Raw genomic sequence first — 21569 nt, 5'->3', positions numbered from 1 at the left:
CTAATGAAGTGAAATATCACAAACCATGCCTAAATCTTTTTGTTGCTTGTGTTCCTGTTAAGCCATGTGCAAATCATGCCCATTTTGCCACATTTGTTAAGCCCATGGTGGCAAGTTTCCTTATGTGCATTCCTCTCAAATGACTTTGGAAAAGTGATAGTGTAGGACATTTGCTATGCAATAAAGCAGTCCTCAATGTATTAATAATTTTATCCATTTTACACTGACTGCTCAGAGAGCACTGCTTCCCAAATACAAGAAGTAAAGACTTTTCTGCTTGGCAGTAGCCAGGGCTCTGCTGATGTTTTGTGGCCTTTTGTGGGCACTATGATGTAGGAATATTATGGATACTTCAAAGAAGAACAACCAGTATGATAATGTTTTATTCCAAGTGACTGTGTATATCTAACACAGGTAGAAAGGCTGGACACAACATGAGTGATCCCCTTTTAAACGAAAAAAACAGTGCAAAAGCCATAGATAGGAAAAGGGAGAATGAAGACTAGGTGTTGCTATTACAGTGGTACCTCTACTTACGAATTTAATGCGTTCCGAACACACATTTGTAAGTCGAAAAAAATTGTAAGTCAAATCCCATAGGAATGCATTGGGAGAAAAAATTCGTAAGTAGAAAAAATCCTATCTAAACCACATCCAAGATGGCGGACAGAGCTCCATTCGTAAGTAGAAACATCCGTAAGTAGAGTTATTCGTAAGTAGAGATACCACTGTAGTTAGGTGGTGTATGTTAGAAGTAATGGAAGGGAATTTTGGAATCTCATTTACTAGAGCTTACATAACTAGTCTTGAGGCCTGGGAATTATTCCCTCTCCCAGAGCTACAATTCTCAGAGTGATTCAATAATCAATCCCTGTTCACAGGGAACTCTTAAAATTGTAGTTCTGTGAGCAGAATAGAGAACGTCTAAAGACGTTCAGAACCCTTAACAAACTACTGATCCCATTATACTTTAAGGGGAAGCCATGACAGTTAAAGTGGTATAAGAATGCTTTAAATGTAAGTTGCTGGTGTACCCTGAGAGGGTTTGGATCTCCCTCAGTAAATAACCAGGGATTTAATGGCACTACTCTAGCATTAATATTATGTATTCCTCTCAGCATTTATCCCGCTCATAAAACAACCTATTGGCCATGATTATATATGTATTACTGAGCAGCAAGCCCACCTTACTGTTAGCTACTGGATCAAATTGTCCTGCTTATAATTTAAATTGAAAGAAGAATGTATCATTTTCTTCTCCAGGTCTCAGTATACTTGCCTCACTGCTATTAAACTCCAGGGCAGCCCAAGCTCTTTCGACTTTCAGAGACACAAGGGAGGAGGTTAGAAGGGCAAGCTGTCTTTGGGGAGCAGTTTTCACCACATCTGCCCTTCTCAGCCAACCCAGATCCAACTCAAAATGTACCTCTGGCAAATTGCCCCCAGGCCACAAAAAACAATTCCCTTGGGGCTACTCCTAATTGGTGGTTTCCTCCCTGCTTAACTGGATTGCTTCATCTTGTTCCTTCACTCCTGGTTTACGGGCTTCTTTTTTATGGGCCCTTGAGGATGTTGGGCTTGCCCCACATCTCTCATTTATTTAGAGGGAGGGGAGACACTCCACAATGCAGGTTCTGGTGTTTTCTCTCTCCTTCTTTCTCCACCTTAATTGGTACCCAGAGCATGGGAGCAACATAAACTCAATTATAAAAAAAAGGAATCCATGAGGAAATTGCAGACCGAATAGGAGGGATTATGCTTCTGAATACTAGCCAGTAGGGCAGGGATGGGGAATCTGTGGCCCTACAGATGTTGATGACCATGATCAATGGGCAGGGATGGTGGGAGTTGCAGCTCAACAACCTCTGCAGCAGGGCCGGCTCTATGGCAAGGCTGGGTGGCGCAATGCGCCAGGGTGCCGGGCCGCCAGGGGGGCACCACGCTGCTGCGCCCGCCAGACAGCTGTGCTGGGAAACAGGGCGGGGGGTGCCGGAGTATTGGAGTTCTATTGAATCAGTAAAAGGAGGCGATTTCAAACACCATATTTCCTGCTAGGCGATAAAGCAGCCTGCTAGAATACCAAGATCATCGCTTATCCAAGATCAAAATGCCAAACAGCAAAAAAATAAATATCATTCCCTCACTATAGTTTTTTTCCTTCTATTTGACATCAGTGTTTTTTGGGTGTGGATATCAAAACAGCACACAAAAACTTGGGGAAAACAGTTGTGGAGGAGAGAAATTTAGATATTTGTGGCCATGGAAACAAAATCATCTCTGAGCTTTTTCTGGGAAGGTCCTCAAACCTCACACCCTTCCAGGAGGTCAGATGCAACCAAATAATTCCCTCAGCCATGAGGCAAGCATGTAGGCACAAGGCTGGCAGGAGCTGATATAGAGATTCCTGGTTAACCAGAATTTGTTTGAAGCACTGGCTGAACTCTGTGGTCTTAGCTGCTGTCTCAGTCCCTGGAAGCAATTTGTGGTGAGAAGGGAGATGTAGCCTCAAACAAAGGTAAGAAATGTTTCCACGCGGCTTCTGTTTTTCTAGGAACGTAGCCACACTGCCATCAGCTTTATAAAAAAAAACCCCCAAAAAACCTTGATTGGTCTCCATCAATTTGAACTAGGGATTCCTGAGGATTTTGTTCCGTTCTCATTTTTAAAGTGAATGCAGTATTTCTGCAGCATCCACACATCATCGCCGGCATTTAAACTCTAGCCTGTATCCCCGCCCCACCTTTAATCCAGATTTACATTTCTCAGGGGAAATCCAAGAATGTAAACAATCTTGTTGCCAATTACCCATTGGCAATATCTGAATGGCCCGTTTTCAAATTCTTTTGCTTTTTGGTTTTTTAAACATTCTGTATTGATTTTTCAAACTTAAACAGAAATACTGTTATCGTATAATTCTGCTTAAATTTGAAAAATCAAACCTATTTACAATACTTAGCCACCATTTGGTAGCACCCTATGTCTGGCCAAAGCGAGATGGTCGTTTACCCCCCAGACTCTTAGATTCTTACATGCTGGTAGGATTTATTTCATGGTGTCAGCATTTGTGCAGTGGAATTCTGGACTAACTGCAGTTTCCAGACCAACACCTAGAGTGTGTTGCATTCACTGGCAGAGGAAGGGAGTGCGGTGGGTGCGGTTCACCCCAGGTGTCACCCATGAGGGGGGTGACATCACCGCCCCGCCCCCTGGGATGCTCACCCCGCCCCTGTGGGCAGCTAGCCCTCCCCCCCCGGTGCACAGCATGTGCGCTGCTTCGGGTGCCGGAGCAGCTAGCTCCGCCTCTGGTTGCAATAATCCAGTTGAAGTTGAAGTTACCAATGCCTGGACTACTAGGATCAAATGGCCACATTTGTCATACCAGCTGAAGCTAGGAAAAGGCATCAAGGCCACCTGAGCCTCAGGTGTATCCAGGATCAGGCTGTATACTTTCTCCTTCAGAGGAAGCAAAACCCCATCCAAAGATTTAAATTCTTCCCCCCAAAAAATTAATGTTAGATGTTTTTATATGTCCTGTAAGCTGCCCAGAGTGGCTGGGAAAACCCAGCCAGATGGACGGAATAATAATAATAATAATAATAATAATAATAATAATAATAATAATAATAATAATATTGATGCTCCGATGTCTCAAACACACAAACCCCTCACCCAGAGAGACACTGGTCTTCTCCTGATTCAGCTGTTATGGAGAAACAGAGATTCAGCTTGGCCCTAAGTTAGACTTGCCATACATCAGGAAAAGTCCTGACATGTCCTGGTTTTCGGGTGTAAAAATGGCCCCGGGGGGGGGGGGATTTTGCCGAATCGGCAAAGTGTCAGGGAAAACCTGAATGTATGGCAATGCGATGGGAAGAGCAGCGGAAACAGCTCCAAAAGCTTTAAATCGCTATTTTGGGGGGAGGTTCCCCCCCCAAAAGCTCAAGAACTTCGTGTGTGTCAGGAAAATAAAGATGCAAACTAAACCTTCTACTACACGGTTTGCATTTGCTAAAGTGTGCGTGGAACTATAAAGCTACATATTTGCAAAACGAGAGAGAGAGAGAGAGAAGTGCAAGTTTCTGTGTGTATGCATACCCCTTTTGTGCTGTGTGTATGTATGTATACATTATATATATATATGCATAATTACATTGTGCATGTGTGTGTTTCTGTTTCTAATAGGCTTTTTGTTTAACCAGAGGAAAGGAAGAGGAAATCCGCATGTAATGAATCTGTTTATTTTATAGAGCTCCCCTAGAGAAGGACGGTGGAGCAAGAGTTATGCAAAGCTCTGGTGGTGGCGAGGCGGCTGCTGGGAAGGGCATATCTGGTTTTCATTTCCATTAGTAAGTGGAAGTGGCTACATACGGCAAGACCTTGTAAATTCCCTGCTGGGAGAGTAGCCCACTTGTGTGGACCTGTCAGACTTCATCTTGGCCATTAGTTCTGAGCAAATGAGTCTTCTTGCTCCGAGTAATCATAGCTTCCTTCTCCTGCATGGTTTGGACCTGTTCCTGGTCACTGCAGCTTGTGCCTTTAACATCTGTTCAAAGTAGTTTTAATGTTACTGCATAACAAAAAATAGTGCAGGAACCACCATTAAGTGATGTTGAGCTCTGTTGGGGACCGAAGCCAAAACCATTAAAAATCTTCTAATTATGTGTTGAGCTTCATGAATGATAATGCTGTATATCCCTGGCAAACCACAGATATGTGTATACTAGGGCAAAGTTTGCACAAAAGGTACTGGTATATATTATAAAAAATATCACACAAAATGCATTACATTATTCATTTTCACAGCTTTTTATGGACCTTGATCGTAGCTAAAAAGGAGCAGTGATTTGGTGCCCCTGGTAGTTATGTTACGAGCACTGTGCTTCATTTCCTCCACCCCCACCTAAAAAAAAATTTCCCACAAGATTACAGAAATTATTTCCCCTCAAATTAGTGGAAGAAACAAAGGAAACATAAAAGCCAAGAATGCATTGGCATAAAATTTAAAAATAGGACGTGGTGCTCAAAGCAGGTAGCCTTGTCCCAAATACTGGAGGAGAATTCTGTGTCCTTTTTCTCACAAGACAAATGAGGACCTCACAGGTTCTGCTGAGCCAGCATGTTCTCAAATACACTCATATGTCAAAGCTGTTAGTCTCAAAGGAAGTTTGATGAGGGGAAATCCACACAAAGATCTCAAATGCAAGGAGCAGATTCTGGCTGGAAAACTCCTAGTGAAGTGTTTAGGAAGAAAGTATTCAACTGAAACAGGAACTTGTGTTTTAAAACATGATGAACAGCACAATCCATTGCATGTATATTCAGTAAGTAGGATTAAGTTAAATGGGGCTTGTTACAGTACTAGGTAAGTTTGCACAGGATTGCAGTCTAAGAGATTTCACAAGGCTCTACCGTTCCTTGAAAATAATCCAGGAAAGTATATATTTTTTGCATAGATGTGCTAAATAGTTCAGAGTCTACAGAGGAGGGTATTAACTTCTTTTCATGGAAACAATTTCAAGTAACACTAGTGACAAACACAGTGGTACCTCGACTTATGAACGACTCGACAACCGAATTTTCCGACTTACGAATGGGGCAAATGGCCGCACGCTTACGAATTTCTTGACATCCGAACGGAAACGGCGGCGGTTTTAGATAGGGTTTTTTCGACTTACGAATTTTTAGATGGGGTTGCTCCAACTTACGAATTTTCCTGTTTCCTATGCATTCCTATGGGAAATTGCATTTCCAACAGCGCTTTTCGACTTAACAAATTTTTCGACCTACGAAGGTGCCTTCGGAATGGATTAAATTAGTAAGTCGAGGCACCACTGTAATAGATTTTAAACTGTCCAACAGGATATTTAATTGTATAGAATATAAATGCCTGCCTGCCTGTGCCATCCCACATCATAGGAAACTTTGCACGTTCCAATGAGCTGGAGCAAAGCGTAGGCTTCTCCTATCAGAGATGAGGAGATCAACAGCAAAGTTCTTTGAAGTCTCAGTGTCACTAATTTTAAAAGTTGCCACTCTGTCTGGCTCTCCCTTCCTTGATCTGCCAATAATCAACCCCATTCTGTTTTGCTTTGCTTTTTTAAAATAATAATAATAATTTCAATTTTTACTGTAAGGGTTCTGCCAAAATTTTGTAAAGGATTCCAGCACTATAAAACCTTTGAGAACCACTGCATTAGTCCGTGGGTAAACTTAGGTCATTATTCAGCCCCTTATCTGCTATACAGAGGTGATAATATTTTATCTCACAGAGTTGTTGCAAAGATTACATAAATTGATGGTCTCGGTCTACAGAGACAGATCCTTACAAACTATCAATAGCAAAAATATTGAGAAGGTACATAGGACTTTCTCATGAGGTGGCCAAAGTATTGGAGCCTCAGCTTCAGGATCTGTCCTTCCAGTGAGCACTCAGGGCTGATTTCCTTAAGAATGGATAGGTTTGATCTTCTTGCAGTCCATGGGACTCTCAAGAGTCTCCTCCAGCACCATAATTCAATAGCATAAATTCTTCGGCGATCAGCCTTCTTTATGGTCCAGCTCTCACTTCCATACATCACTACCGGGAAAACCATAGCTTTAACTATATGGACCTTTGTTGGCAAGGTGATGTCTCTGCTTTTTAAGATGCTGTCTAGGTTTGTCATTGCTTTTCTCCCAAGAAGCAGGCATCTTTTATCACTGTCACCATCTGCAGTGATCAAGGAGCCCAAAAAGGTAAAATCTCTCACTGCCTCCATTTCTTCCCCTTCTATTTGCCAGGAGGTGATGGGACCAGTGGCCATGATCCTGAAGCTGAGGCTCCAATACTTTGGCCACCTCATGAGAAGAGAAGACTCCCTGGAAAAGACCCTGATGTTGGGAAAGATGGAGGGCACAAGGAGAAGGGGATGACAGAGGATGAGATGGTTGGACAGTGTTCTCGAAGCTACGAACATGAGTTTGACCAAACTGTGGGAGGCAGTGGAAGAATGGGGGGGCCTGGCGTGCTATGGTCCATGGGGTAACGAAGGGTCGGACACGACTAAACGACTAAACAACAACAAGTAGGACTTTACAAACTGTATTTCATCAATCCATATGGTAGCTTTTCATGCCATTTTGCAAAAGGGGAACTAAGGCTGAGAGAAAGGGAAGTCAAGTCAGACCTTTTGGCATTTGTTCCTACAGCTCCTTTGACATGGAATACATATTTTCTGCAGCTTCTTCCCCGTCCTAGGCCTCCTCTTACCAATACTTTTTGGTACGTACTAGGAATGCCTGCAGAAAAAAAAAAGCTTTCTGAAAAAGTTCTTTCCTTTCCTAAAACCATTTCATCTCTGTTGTTAATGATACAGATGCTAGAAGTAGACTCAGGAGAAAAGGCCATTGCTAAAGCACCACTTTCAAACTCTCCAAGCATTTTCTTACAACCACTTCACTTCTAGCTTTTGTTTAGAATCTCAGTGACATGAACACAAAAAACGGAGTGGCCAACAAGAGTCTAAGTCTCTCACATATGTTCTTGCCCCCATTTCACAAGCCATGCACGAACACAGACCAAGCTCATAATAATAATAATAAACCATGAGGGCTCTGCATCTCCCCACCTACGTAAGCTTCAGCATCATGCTGATAGAGCCGCCCAGAGGTTGTTTATCCAACCTGTCCTCTTTTAAGAAAACTTTCCCAAGCTTGTTACTCTCTACTATGGCCAATTAACTTGGGAAAAAGCAGGAGAAATAAACAGTTATCAGACTGTTCCATTTGAGGGCCCCTGCAGACGTACTTTTTATCGAGCATTCATCATGATCTGTGCTCATGTAATCAGGGCAGTTATATGCAATCACAACAACCGTTGGCACCTGCAAAAGTTTTCGGTTGGTCATAATACTTCGTTTGCAGTAGGTGCATGTCCTGCAGGGAAACTCTGTAACTTTTCATACCACTAATGTCCCAGGAGGTGGGGAGTGTTGTCCCACTTCTGCTGTGCACAAGAGTAGCCCTCCAGATGGGAATAATATGGTTACACTGGGGACTTCAGGGGATAAGCTCAGGGTCTCAGAACCTGGAGCAGACAGTCCTTTAGATGCCCTGATCCAAAACCATTTACAATCTTTAAAAGTTAATAATCAGCACTTTGAACTATGCCCAGAAATGAACCAGAAGTCCTTGTGGCTCTTTTAATGAGACTTGCAAGCTTGCAAGGTCTAGTTCATATCAGCATTCTGACTGCCACAGTATAGGCCTGCTGAAGATTCCAAACACACCTCAGAAGTAGCTGCACATAGAGCACATTGCAGTCATCCAAGACATGTGTAGCCCCAACCAGACTGGTCCACTCCAGGAATAGACACACTGACATACCAGCCTAAGCCGGGCAAAGTCACTCCTAGCCACCACCTGAGCACCAAGGAACAAGGAGGCAGGATCCAGGAATACCTCACAAGTGCAAACCTGAGTCTTCAAGGAAGTGTTACCCCATCCAAGATGGGTTAATTTCCTCTTTCCGTATCAGCAGTCCTGTCATTTGGGCACTTTCAGACAGCCTGTTTATCGAGCATTCATCCTTGTTTGTTTCTGAGGTTAGGCAGCATTGCATCAAGAAAGAGCCAGTATGTGATATAGTAATAGTCTAGCAGCCCCCATTGTCTTCTCTGGGTTAAATTTCAATTTATTAACATCCATCTAGTACATTACTACTTTCAGACAATGGCTCAAAACATTTACGTGAACCAGATAGCCTGTGCCAGAGAAAGCAGGAAGAGTGGAAATGAGAAATGAGTTAGACAGGTGTAAAACGAGATAAATTGTGGTGGAGCAGTCCCCCGAGACTTAGAACCAGCAATAAACTTTGCTAGGGTTGGGGAGGTCTCCAAGATCTGGGTTAAAAGATGACTATCCTTCCCTAGGATAGTCAATATTTCAAACATATTCTCATGAAACTTTGCTGGGAGATTAAACCCACCTGAGTAAAAGGCATATGATTTCTTGAGCGGAGAAGAACCAAAGAGTGCTGTATTTCACAGCACTTCCCACCTCTCACAGGCCACAGGTCTCTGAGTAATGAAAATGACTCCATCTCAGTATCAACAAACATTCATTGGGAAATGTGTAATGCAGAGCAAAGGGTACACACATTGATTAGAAATGAAGTAAACTGGCTTGGATGACATAACTGTCAACATGAACCTTCACCTAAAATTTCTAATCCAACCAACTTGAATCTTTGTTTAAATCTCACATCCACCCATTAAGATTTTAGAAAATCAAAAACATCAATATTTTTCTTCCAATTTTCTCTTTACTCAGTGCTTTATCCTTCCAGAGGTCACCCAAAAGTCACCTGCTCTGGCCAATTTAGAAGGATCAGAATAACATTGGGGAATTAATATCGGATCTTTTCCAAGCTGGCAACTATCAGTAACTGCCTGAAAACTTGAATCAAACTCTGTAAAGCGTGCAAAGGGAAGGCTTGGAGAAAACATCAGTAAAAAGATGTGCAATCAGTGAAGATACCCAAAACAGTGAAGCTAAAATTGTACATTGATTTCAGAAACTGGGAAGATTTGGAGAGAGATCCAATTGGCCTGCTTTTGTTATTCTACCCAGCATATTTGCCTGAGTGGTGCCAGCTCTACTACTCAGTTTGCCAAATAATGTATACTGATTTCCTTTTTTTTTTCAAAGAAACTAATAAATAAAATACTGTTGCTTCTTCCAGGCTGGAAAGGAAGAAGAAATTGAGAGTTTGTTAGCAAGGCAAGATGGCGAAAGGAGAAAAGGGAGAACGCAAAGTCTATTGGGGTTGTCCATAAGCCGCAAACAAAGCACAAAGAATTGGATAGAAGATTAAGGCCATCCAGCTGAAGCAGTCATAAGGAAGGCCTAAAGAAGATCATCATGATGGTACTCACTAAAAAATGGGGGGGGGGGTCAGATTGGTCTTCCAGGCTACAACGGCGGAAGCTGAGATAAGGGAGAGTCATACCCTGAGCAATCCTAGTCAAGGGAGGAAGCTTGTTGGAGGAACTACAGAGCTTGCCTAAACCTCCTTCATGTAGCATGACTGAGAGAAGGCTGATTTCCTTACCCAGCTCCTTAAGGAAATGGTACTTCTTGCCAGTGCTTGAATCTGCAAGCCCACTCTCCAGTCCCTATCTGTGGAAAAATGGCTTTCTGAGCTCACTTTCCCCAGAGAGCTTTGTCAAACTGCCTCCAACTTTGGTCTAACAGTTAGTTCCCATGGTAACATATCACCTATATTTCCTCAGGTGAAGACATGCTGAACCAGACTTGTCCCTCAGGTTTCAGGCCCATTTCCCCTCTCTTGCCCACTCACACCAAGAATTCAATATTTTTAAATGCCTGTTTTCAACTGTCATTTACTGATACTTTTAATGTTGTTGGGTTTTTGTAAACCACTTATTTTGACACTTATTACTAGCCACATATAATTGTTCAATAAGCAGAGAAAAATAAGAAAATTTCCCAATGCTTAGTGGCAATCTTAATTTGTGTGTCAATTTTTCCTCTATTCCCTCCTTCCAAATATTCTGTTTTCTTTCTTCTTCTTTTTTTATAAAAAAAGCTTTTTTTACATTTGACAATAACAAAAATAACAATTAACACACAAAAAACAATAACTACTGCATCACTACGTTACAATTGACCCGCTTTAACAATGGTTAGACAGTAATACAAAACTTGGTTTTCAATTTATTCAAATTTTCGTATTTAACTTTTATCTCTTTGTCTCTCTCTTGCTTAAAAATTGCGAAAAAAGAAAAAGAAAAATTTCAAAAAGAAAGAGGAAAGAAGAGAGAGAAAAGAAAAAGGAAAAATAAACACAGATGACTTCTGATTATACTCGTGTCATTATTTCTACTATTTTTTTCACATACAGTTCCATAATGTTATACAGTGGTACCTCGGCTTATGAACACAATTGGTTCCGGAAGTCTGTTCATAAACTGAAGCGTTCATAAACAGAAGCGAACTTTCCCATTGAAAGTAATGGAAAGTGAATGAATCCGTTCCAGATGGGTCTGCGGCATTCGTAAACCAAAAATTCGTAACCCGAGATGTTCATAAACCGAGGTTCCACTGTATTGTTTTCTTTGTTTTCCTCTGATATCAACAAAAACAAACATTATATTTATTGTCTTACAAGGATCATTCTATATCTGCCAGGAGGTGTTGAGTGTTATAATACTGCTCCAAATGCTCTTTTAAAAATTTCCAATCTTTCTGTGTTTTTTGTTTGGGGTGACCTCTAACTCTCCCTGTCATCATGGCCATCTGTAGGTATTCTGCCATTCATGTATAGTAGGTACTTTATAACTTTTCCAGCTTCTTGCGATTAAAATCCTGACTGCTACTGAAAAGTGGTCTAATTTCTTTTTTAATTTCTTTTGACATTATTCCTAAAAGGAAGGTTTCAGGCTTTTTCTTAAATGAAAACTTAAATAATCTTTTTAATTCATTATAGATATTATCCCAAAAATCTTTAATGGCTGTGCAATCCCACCACATGTGCATGTATGACCCTATTCCATCTTTGCACCTCCAGCAACTTGGTGATCTATATTTGTACATCTTCGCAAGTTTTGCTGGGGTGTGGCGCCAAATATTCTGTTTTCATAGCGGAAGGACAGTTGAGGAACCAAGTTTTTGTTGGCCGAAAGGATAGTGGTGAAGAACCTATTGCTGAGGGGCTGCAAATGCCATCGTTGTTCTGGGCTTGCATATGAATGTAAGCATTGGGCTATGTCCTCCTGAGGAAAATGTGCTGCTACACAGTGAGAAGGAAATGAGATCTGTAGTAAGGCAGAAACTGTTGGAGGGAAGGGGAAGGTGGTGGGAGGTTTCAGAGAGTTAAGGAATGTATCGAAATAAAGGCAAGTACTAGCACAGTTGCTTTCTATTTGGGAGCAAATATCAGATATATTTAACTGCAGGATACTCTTGTTAGCTATCTGGCATACCAAGTACACAAATAATTGCAATGCCAAAAATCATAATTGCAAAGTTAGCTGCCAAAAAGCAAAAGAACTGAAAACTGAACCATTCCTGCCACCGCCCTACCCCACCTAAGTGGCCAGCGCAATAGCATTAAATCTGCACCACTAAATGAGGTAAGCACATAAGGAATAAGCAGAGGAAAGTGCAAAATAAGGAAGGTATACCTAATATATTCACCATCCATAAATTAATAGTTTGTGGGAAATGTGAATAAATGAAACAACGTAACAATGGTTATTTTATTTGATATTTGTGAACTTCATTTAAAGTGTTGAATTAATTTGGTTTAAGTTGCTGTTTGTTTTAACACCTCTTTCACAATGCAAAGGAAAGGACATGTGCTAGCCCCCGAGGGAAGGAACTGTTTAATTTTTGATTTCTTTGCTTTCAAATGTTTGCTTTCTTAACCTTATTCTTTAAATCTTCACTTATTTTTCCTTTATTGAACAAATGTTGTAGTAGAATAAATCATTTTAGACTAGAATGTTGTTGCAAAATACATTTCAATTAATTTCCCCACTGGATTTGACTTGTTTACACTTAGCCTGAAGGAAATCTAATAAAATTATGACTTGGTTGCTTTACTATGAAAAATAGCCATGTCCACTGGGAAAATCAAGAAACCTTGGCAATATAAACATGTTGTTTTCAAGTCCACTTTTTCATCTTGAGGCCTATTCCCCCTTTTCCCTATTCAGTGTGCCATCACCCTCTGTTATTCATATTTTCCCACCATTATGCCTTTTTGTGGGCTTTTAAGGTCTTATCCTAAATCGAAGTGGCAGAAAAGATTCCCATTATATATTCTAAATACATAATTTCCAGGAGAATGTTCTAATGGTCCATCTGGGCAAAACTACATATCCTGATTCCACCATGTGCCATTAAATGCTGGCTGTTGCTTCACCTTTGCGAAGCAGGATCGGGAAGGCACAATTTCGAGCAAGAGGCAGGAAGCAGAAGGAGGGCACTCCCTTCCCTCTCCCAGCACTTTCCTCATCCAACCTTACCCTCATTGCACAAACTTTTTCCCAGCAAGGGTTCAAGATCCATGCTTACAAAGGAAAAATACCTGAGTGGGTGAGCCTACTCCCATTCTGATAACATAATCTGATGACAATGAAATGTCATCAAGAACTCTCTCTCCTCTCTCCTCTCCTCTGTCTTCCTTCCGCTCCTGCTTTCTTCTTATATGGCTTTTATATTTCGAGCCTCTTGGTTCAAGATTATAAAAATTGTAAAGATCAAATCTCAACCATCGAGATCCGGAGGCCGACCTTATAACGGTACAATTCGAAAATATTGTTTATTTGCTATATGTATTTTGTTTCGTTTTTGTAACTGAATAATATGTGCTTTGTATGTATTTTCTTATGTACTTTATTTTATGTAATTTTATAAGTAAATAAAGGTTTTTTAAAATTAAAAAAAAAAAAGAAATGTCATCAAGAACTCTACCTCCAAATCTGAATTCAAGGGTAATCTCCCAGATTGCATCCTGCTGAGTTTCCCCATGACCACAGAGGAGCAATCATTTTTTATGGGCATCACCAACCACCCGCTTCGCAGACATGCACACACCTCCTCTGGCACACACAGAAGACTTGGGGAAGTGAGAGGAGGTCTCCCACATTGCACGGGGCTTGGAGGAGGCAGGAGCAGCAGGGATGTCTGTTTCTGCCTGCTCCACCCCTTAAAAGGGCACAAGGCACCACCACCCCAGGTTCCCTAGCATGCAGAGGATTCGGGGGGAGGTCTCATATTGCGGTGGGCCATGCAACAGATGTCAGCTTTTTTTAGACGTCTTCTGAAAACTGTATAGTTTAGACAGGCCTTCACAATAGGAATTTCTCCTTTACGCAACCAGTATTTCCTGATTTTTTGAATTATGTTTTAATGGATGCCTTTATTTTTTTATATTTTGTATGATGTGTCCCACCTTGATATGCTATTACTAAAGTGCGGGTTATAAATATTCCAGTAAGTAAAGTAAATAGACAGGTGGAACGATCGCCAAAGCTCAGCAGGAATTGAGAGATCCCCACCTATCCCCCAAGTTCACGCCAGAAAACTCAAAAGGGAGCTATTCTGCCTGTCCTAAAGGTGTGCGTGAGACCTGCAAATTCTCTGCACTTTGCAAAATCGTGAAGGAAGTGGGGAATATGTGTGCTGCTCAGTATTCTTGTCAGGGCAAGCGCAGTTGCTAAAAAGCAGTTGCCACTGGCAATCAGATTTGTCAAGGCTTTTCAAAGCAGGGAATAGAGCTTGTGCCAGAAAGGTGGTTTAGGATTATAGCCTACATCTTCCAGTTTCATTTTGTGAGAGGCTGTAGATCTAACTATAATGTGGGGGTTTTTTTTGCCCCAAGGTATCTCCCAGTGCCACAAAGAATTAATAGTTATGACTTCGAAAATGTAGACTATAATAATCCAGCTGCTGAAACTTGCTGCTGAAATTTCCTGAAGTTTCTTAAATCTGGGAGGACTGTTTAATAAAAAATAGCACTGAGTCTGACCTGTAGTGCCCCCTCTGGAAAGGAGAAGAAAACGTCCTGTGGGGAGCAAACCTGAATAGGGCATTACTGTGTGGGAACTGGATGACCTAATAGGTTTTTCCATCTCCTTTCTCTAGTTCTTTAATTAGGAATTGTCTAAAACGCTACCAGCCCACCAATGAAATAGATCTGCAGTTTGGATGAGGGTACCCTGCAAGGCAGACACATGCCATTCATGAGCACTGGCAGGCCACGGACAGGGAGGGGAATGGGAGCCTGAACATTTCCCATCCTCTGTGACTGGAAGCAGGCAGGCATAACATGAAGCGACGGACAAGGAAAAGAGTAAGTCAGATGGAGAGAAAGCCCCTATTCTTGAATATTCAAATCACAGTAATAATCGCTCTACTTTGCTTCTTCCGAAACAGGACGAAATGGAGCCTGCCTACTCTATAATACCCGGGGGGGGGGAGGCATATTGCAAGCATGTGCTGCCTGTTTCCTTCAAGACACAGCCCCTATTTCCAAAGTTTCTGTTTAGGTTTGGCTTTTAAAGCTAAAAATTGACCATCGTATATCAAGGGTCACATGAACCATGGTCAACCCCCACAATGAAATATCTTTGAACCATCTATTCTGCAATGGTCCGAGGGCCTCACTGCCCTTCTTACATGTGAAACCATTATTTGTGTGGATGTATCAAAGGTTATTATATTTTTAATGAGAGGGTGTCTTTCCTTCCTCTCTCCCTCCATCTCTCATATTCTCTTTATTCTTTTTTTACTTTAAATTTATTTTAAAATTCCCTTATGTTAAACTTTGCATGTCCAAAGTGTAAAAGTGAGTGCAGTCATTTCTGAAATACACTTTTTGGGGGGCAGGGCGGGGTGGTTACAAAACTCTTTGGCAGCACAGAATCGCAGCAGCGAACCCACAAGAGCGGACAGCAAAAAAGAGAGCAAAAAATCAAAGCAAAATGAGGCACAAGACGCCTTGGTAGATTCAAAAATTATTTTGGCATCACAGTGGGACCTATGGGAGCAATCAAGAAAAAAGTAATTCTTTGAACCTTTTTTAAAAAATTGGGGTGCTCTTGAGGGTCTACAAAAAAAACCACTTGACATCATAGCATCACAACAAGGGAAACAAAGGCTTTGCTAAAAATAATTTTAAAAATTAATTATTTTGAGAAATGACACGTTTTGGAGGGGTCCGGGGGAAGCACCACAAAACTTATGGGGGGCTCATATACGGCCCATGGAACATGGGTTGGCCACCCCTTCTGTAGAGAGATGAACACTCTTGCAACACACAAGTGTTGTTGTTGTTGTTTAGTCGTGTCTGACTCTTCGTGACCCCATGGACCATAACACACAAGTAGTTTCTGGCATTATTTTTCTCCCCTTTCTCCTTCGACGAAAGTTCGGACCAAATCTTTCCAAATACAGAAGAGCAGGGAAGAATCAAAGCTATGGTTAGCCTGCAAAAAATATTAAGGCCTTCTGTCCAAGCTGGCACACAGTTTGTAGCCTTGGGATTGAATTAGCTACACTTAACAATCACGACAGAAAATGCTGTCTGATCAGATAAGGAAAGAAAACATGAGAAACAAATGTTCAGGCTGTTCTCTGATTCCAATTTGCTTTGAGAACAGTTAATTTGCATTAAATCAGGTGGCATTACATGAAGTATGGATCTAGATTAATTAATGCATCTTTAGGAGGGAAATGTTATTTATGTATAAAAGAAAAGAAATTACATTTTTGCATAGACTAGACTGACAGGTCGCTACTTGCCTGGTCACCTCTGGAAAGTATGAATTGCCACTAGATGCCATTAAATCAAGAAGATTGGTGCTACGTCAGGTTAAGAATGGTTTCGGGTTAAGAACGGACCTCCAGAACCTATTAAGTTTGTAACCCAAGGTACCACTGTCTTACAAAAGACAAAATAGAAGCAATGATCTGCTAGGTCCCAGATGCACTTCTAGTAGATGCATGGGGCGGTGTGTATGTGTCCAGTGCTGATCTGCTTGTCTCCTATGAGCTGATGCTCCTCCTGTAGGAAATGGTGGGGAGGTCCACTTTTGAGGACTAGTGTCATTCAGCTGGGGTAGCTGAGGTAGAGCCGGGGGGGGGGGGAGAGAAGGAAGTCACGGCATGGCATGGATGGGATACGTAGGGTGGCTCCTGCAGCTGTGCTGAGGTCAGGTGCTCTTCACAGCCTCCTGTCTTCCACCCACAGCTGCCATGACAGCTCCAGCTGCATGCCTCACCAACTCTGCAGCAGGAAGGCGTCAAGCTTGTCTGCATCGTCCAAGGCAACCTCATTGCAGTTGGGGAGCAGCACCAGCAAACCTGCTTCACTTCAGGCCCCTTTCCCAACAAGGATGGCAGCAGTGGAAGATGCCAATCACTGCCACTGGAGCAGCCACAGCAGTGGCACTTCCCTGTGCTATAGAGTGGCAACATCTGCACTTCGGAACTTCCTGCTTATTGACATCAGGTCACCACCTTCTCTGTATTCTTTTTGGCGCCTGCGTAGAACATTTTTGTTTAGGCAAGGCTATACAGACATATAGGGATGCAGGTGGCGCTGTGGGTTAAACCACAGAGCCTAGGGCTTGCCGATCAGAAGGTCGCCGGTTTGAATCCTCACAACGGGGTGAACTCCCGTTGCTCAGTCCCAGCTCCTGCCAACCTAGCAGTTCAAAAGCATGTCAAAGTGCAAATAGATAAATAGGTACTGCTCCAAGCGGGAAGGTAAACGGCATTTCCGTGTGCTGCTCTGGTTCACCAGAAGCGGCTTTGTCATGCTGGCCACATGACCTGGAAGCTGTACACGGGCTCCCTCGGCCAGTAAAGCGAGATGAGCGCCGCAACCCCAGAGTGGTTCACGCATGGATCTAATGATTGCACTGATTGCATTTTGACGTGCTTTCGAACTGCTAGGTTGGCAGGAGCAGGAACCGAGCAACAGCTCACTCTGTCGCGGGGATTCGAACGGCCGACCTTCTGATCGGCAAGCCCTAGGCTCTGTGGTTTAGACCACAGCACCACCCACGTCCCTATGTTCCAAGTAACAGCCTGTAAAAGGTTAGTGGTTGACAGTTCAATGAACTGTGTATTTGTATATAAATTTATGACAGTTCAGGGAACTCTGTATGAGTTCAATGGGACTTACTTCCTGCACTTAAGAGAAATTACACCGCAGCCTGAAAGGGTAAATGCCACAACGTCCATGCAACATGAAACAAGTTTACTTGAGATACTTCATTCACAAATAGCAATGCAAATAACTTTGCACTCGTATTTTTCTACAAGGTTAGCTATTTCAGAGTGTCATTTCTTACGTTATTCATTAATTTATGAATCACTTCCCATAAAACACCCCAGGATGATTTACAATAAAATCATCTGCAATAAAAACATTTTTAAAAATACAATAAAGAAAAAAAGGCTGGGATAAAAATCTTTTTAAAAGACTTGTTGGAAGAGGAAGGTCTTCAGTGAGCACCAAAAAGATAAAAGAGACAGCATCTGTCTGATGTGCAACAGGAGGGAGTCCCAAAGGGCAGGTGCCACCACACTGAAGGCCTTATTCGTATATCATAGAGCTCTTGTTGTGGCAATACGTGTAGGAAACTACAGCTCAGTTGGATATACAATAGCTGAAACAATCTTTTAGGTATTCTGTTCCCAAGTTGCCCAGGGCTTTGCACACCACTACCAATCCCCTGAATGCAGCAAGGTAGCTAACCAGGACCCACTCAAATTCTTTCAGCAGAGGCTGGCATTGTACCCCAGTAAAACCAGTGATTAAGCGCAGGGAAAGCACCTATGTCTCATCCTCCCAATACTTCAGGGTACTGAAAAAGATTTGTACAATATTATTATTAATTACCCACTCTTCATCCTACAGTGCTAGGATGAATTATTATTATTATTATTATTATTATTATTACCTACTCTTCATCCTACAGTGCCAGGATGGGTTAGTAGTAGTAGTATTAATTACCCGCTCTTCATCCTACAGTGCCAGGGCAGATTAAAGCATTAGAACCCCATATTTTTTTTAAAAAAAGCTTATATAGCTCAGTGTATAAAAGGACTTGTTTGTTTTTTTTAATCGGAAGAAAAATGCGCGTTGGTAACCTAAATTACAGCTGACAATGTCGGTTTTTTTCACAAGAAAAGCAATTAGATTTATTACTAAAAGGAAAAAGGAAAAATGAGGTTTCAAATCTGCCATAACAACGCGTGGCGCAAGCACATCCCATCCGCGCCGCCCCCCATCCCCGCTTTGGATACCAAAATGGCGGCACTTCAACGCCTTTCGCTTTTTCCCGCCACAGGAGGCGGGGCGGGCGAGGAAGAAAGCGGCCTCCCCCCCCCCCGCGCGCCAGCCAATGAAACCTGGAAGCGGAAGCCGTCGGAGGGCTGCCAAGATGGCTGCGTCCATGTCGCTGCTCTCCGGCTGCAGGCGGCTGGTGTCTGGGTTCTTGTGGGGAGGCTGGGCCCGCGCCCCGTCTCGCGGAGTGCGGCAGGGTGAGTGCCAACGGCTCCTGCTCTCTCTTTCTCTCGGCTGCAGCGGGGAAAGGGGCTGAGGTAGGGAAAGGGCGAGAGAGGCGCCTTCCCGTCAGCTCCTGGATGGCCGGAGCCGGCTCGTTTTCCGGCAACCGCCGAGAAGGGGAAGAGTAAAACAACTTGCGCCGCGGTGTCGTCCATCCCCCGTCCCGTCCCACAATCTCTCTCGCTCAGCTCGGGGCTATGAGGCCGGCTGGGAATATAATAATAATACGACAATAATAAAGGACAGATGTTACTTGGTTAGTCATCCTTTCAGAGGAGGTGGCCAAGGTCCCTTGCCAGGCAACAGGCGCTGAGACTTGAAGGGGCAGCTTTTTCGGGCAACCCTCCGTTGGACGTGGAAGGGACAGCGCAAGGATCCACCTGTACCGTCCCGCTCCGTGCATGTTTGCTTGGAAGTAAGCCCCCCCCCCTTAAGTTCATAGAATTGTAGAGTTGAAAGAGGGACTACGAGGGTTATCTGGTCCAACCCACTACAATGCATGAATCTTTTGCCCAGCCTGGGGCTCAAACCCACAACCCTGACATTAAGTGTCTGAGTCTTATTCCCATTGGATGGCAGCTTTAGTCAAGCATCCTGTTTTTAGTTTATCAACTCGGAATCCTGAGTCCCAAAATTCTAGTTTGCTGTTCAGAATTCTCATGTCCTGCACCCCTCATCTTTATCACAAGCACCAGTGACCCCAGGTAAATCATTTGTTAGTCTAGTGCAGGCATCCCCAAACTTCGGCCCTCCAGATGTTTTGGACTACAATTCCCATCTTCCCCGGCCACTGGTCCTGTTAGCTAGGGATCATGGGAGTTGTAGGCCAAAACATCTGGAGGGCCGCAGTTTGGGGATGCCTGGTCTAGTGTTTCCCCTTTTTGTATAATTTTCTGCTCTTTGCTTTGGGGGGGGGGGTTGGGAACACCCTTATTCTTCACTCCAGGTTTCATTTCAGGCTTATTCATCAGTTATGCCAAATACAGGTACACATCTACAGGTATTTGTGTGAAAAAAAATGTACACTTGTTGATTTATATAGTTCAACTACAGTATTGTGTATGCAAGACTGTATGCTTCTTGTACACAGATTGCGCATTTGTTGATTGTAGTGTGTATAGTATAATCCTCTCTGCCTAGGATGAGACAGGGAAGGGGATCCCATTTTTCACTGCTATGGGGCAGTTGCTGATGGTGCAATCAGAACTCTGTCTCTAGTTGGGGCAACAGCTAAACAGAAGCAAAATAATCCTTCTCCAGCACATGGTATCTCTCAGGATCTTGTTGGTCGCAGCAGGAAATATTACTATGTTGCGCTGAGCAACACTGAATTCTTGTGTTCAAGAGTGCCAAGAGTTCTGTAAAAGAATAAAAGACATATGAGAATTCTGTCACGTCTGTTAATGCTGGTTACCTGGTAGTAGGGTTTTCTAGCCTTGAATGAGAAATTTAGAGCCAGGGGCATAGTGGATTTGAGGGTGGGCTCCAGCATTTATTTTTATGGTAGGTCTGTAAATGTAATGTAATGCAGAACTGTCTATTCAGTTAAAAGTGTACACCTTTTCTAAAAAAGAAAGAAAGAAAATAAACAAAACAAGTGGGATAAAAGCAGCCTTGACCCTTACTTTTTGGCAATTAGCCTGGAAAAGTTGAAAGAATAATGAACTTGTTTTTCCCCCTAGTTAATAAGCAACCATACCTGCCAGATTATCTGGGAATCTCACAAGCAAGACTTAAAGGCAATAGCTCTCCCACCACCAGAATTATTTGTCCCAGCTTCTGGTATTCAGTTGATTATTGCCTCTCTAAACCTGCAGGTTGTGTTTTAATATTGTGGCTGTACTTAAAACCTGCATGGCAAGCAACATTTTCCAAAAGGCCCTGAACCACCCAGCACTGTCAGAATGCAGTGGTTATGGAAAAGAGCTGCTGCATTGCTTACATCACATCTACCATGCAGGCTCAAAAATGAGCACTCCGTTAGTGTTCAGTCAGATTCCCAGTGAATCTCTTCCTGCTTACACTATAGATACCTTACTATTTGATTCATTGTCCTCAACTCCCCAGAACCTTAACAATCTGACATGGATCTGCTCAGCAGAAAATGGCACAGGTGTGATTGTTTCAGCTTCTGGCCTAAGTCATCTCCATTTTCCACGGAGTGACCAAAGCATTGACAGGAAAGTCAGTTATGCCAACAGAAAACCCAGAAGCATCCTTGATAATTATGTTTATTTGATTAGCCTTTTGGAGTGGGTCACCAACTACCTCATCCTTGCAGAGGGGGAGTAGCTACTGTGAGTGAACCTTGATAGGAAGTGGTCCAAGCAAGACCAGGAAAGTTAGAATAAAAAAGCTAGGAAAAGTTAGGACATCTAGCAGTCAAGAGCACACGAACCATATAAGAAAAAGGCTCCAACTCTAGCATTAGGTTGCTTTTAGCTTCCTTGTCAGGGAGTATTTAGGGAGTTATGCAGTAAGA

At 42.6% G+C, this 21569-nt stretch overlaps 1 protein-coding gene across 1 annotated transcript in view; it reads left to right on the top strand.

Moving 5' to 3' along the window:
• Positions 1 to 18819: 18819 nt before the first annotated feature.
• Positions 18820 to 21569, top strand: part of MRPS18A (mitochondrial ribosomal protein S18A) — a 33106-nt gene continuing 30356 nt past the window's right edge. The window contains exon 1 of the mRNA XM_035108195.3: positions 18820 to 19062. Coding sequence (XP_034964086.2) covers positions 18924 to 19062 — 139 coding nt within the window. The 5' untranslated portion in view covers positions 18820 to 18923. The remainder of the gene's footprint in view (positions 19063 to 21569) is intronic.

The sequence above is a fragment of the Zootoca vivipara genome, chromosome 3 (genome assembly GCF_965207765.1).
Source record: "Zootoca vivipara chromosome 3, rZooViv2.hap1.1, whole genome shotgun sequence".
NCBI lineage: Eukaryota > Metazoa > Chordata > Lepidosauria > Squamata > Lacertidae > Zootoca > Zootoca vivipara.
Note: the sequence above shows the minus strand (reverse complement) of the source record. Positions and strands in the feature narration are given on the sequence as shown.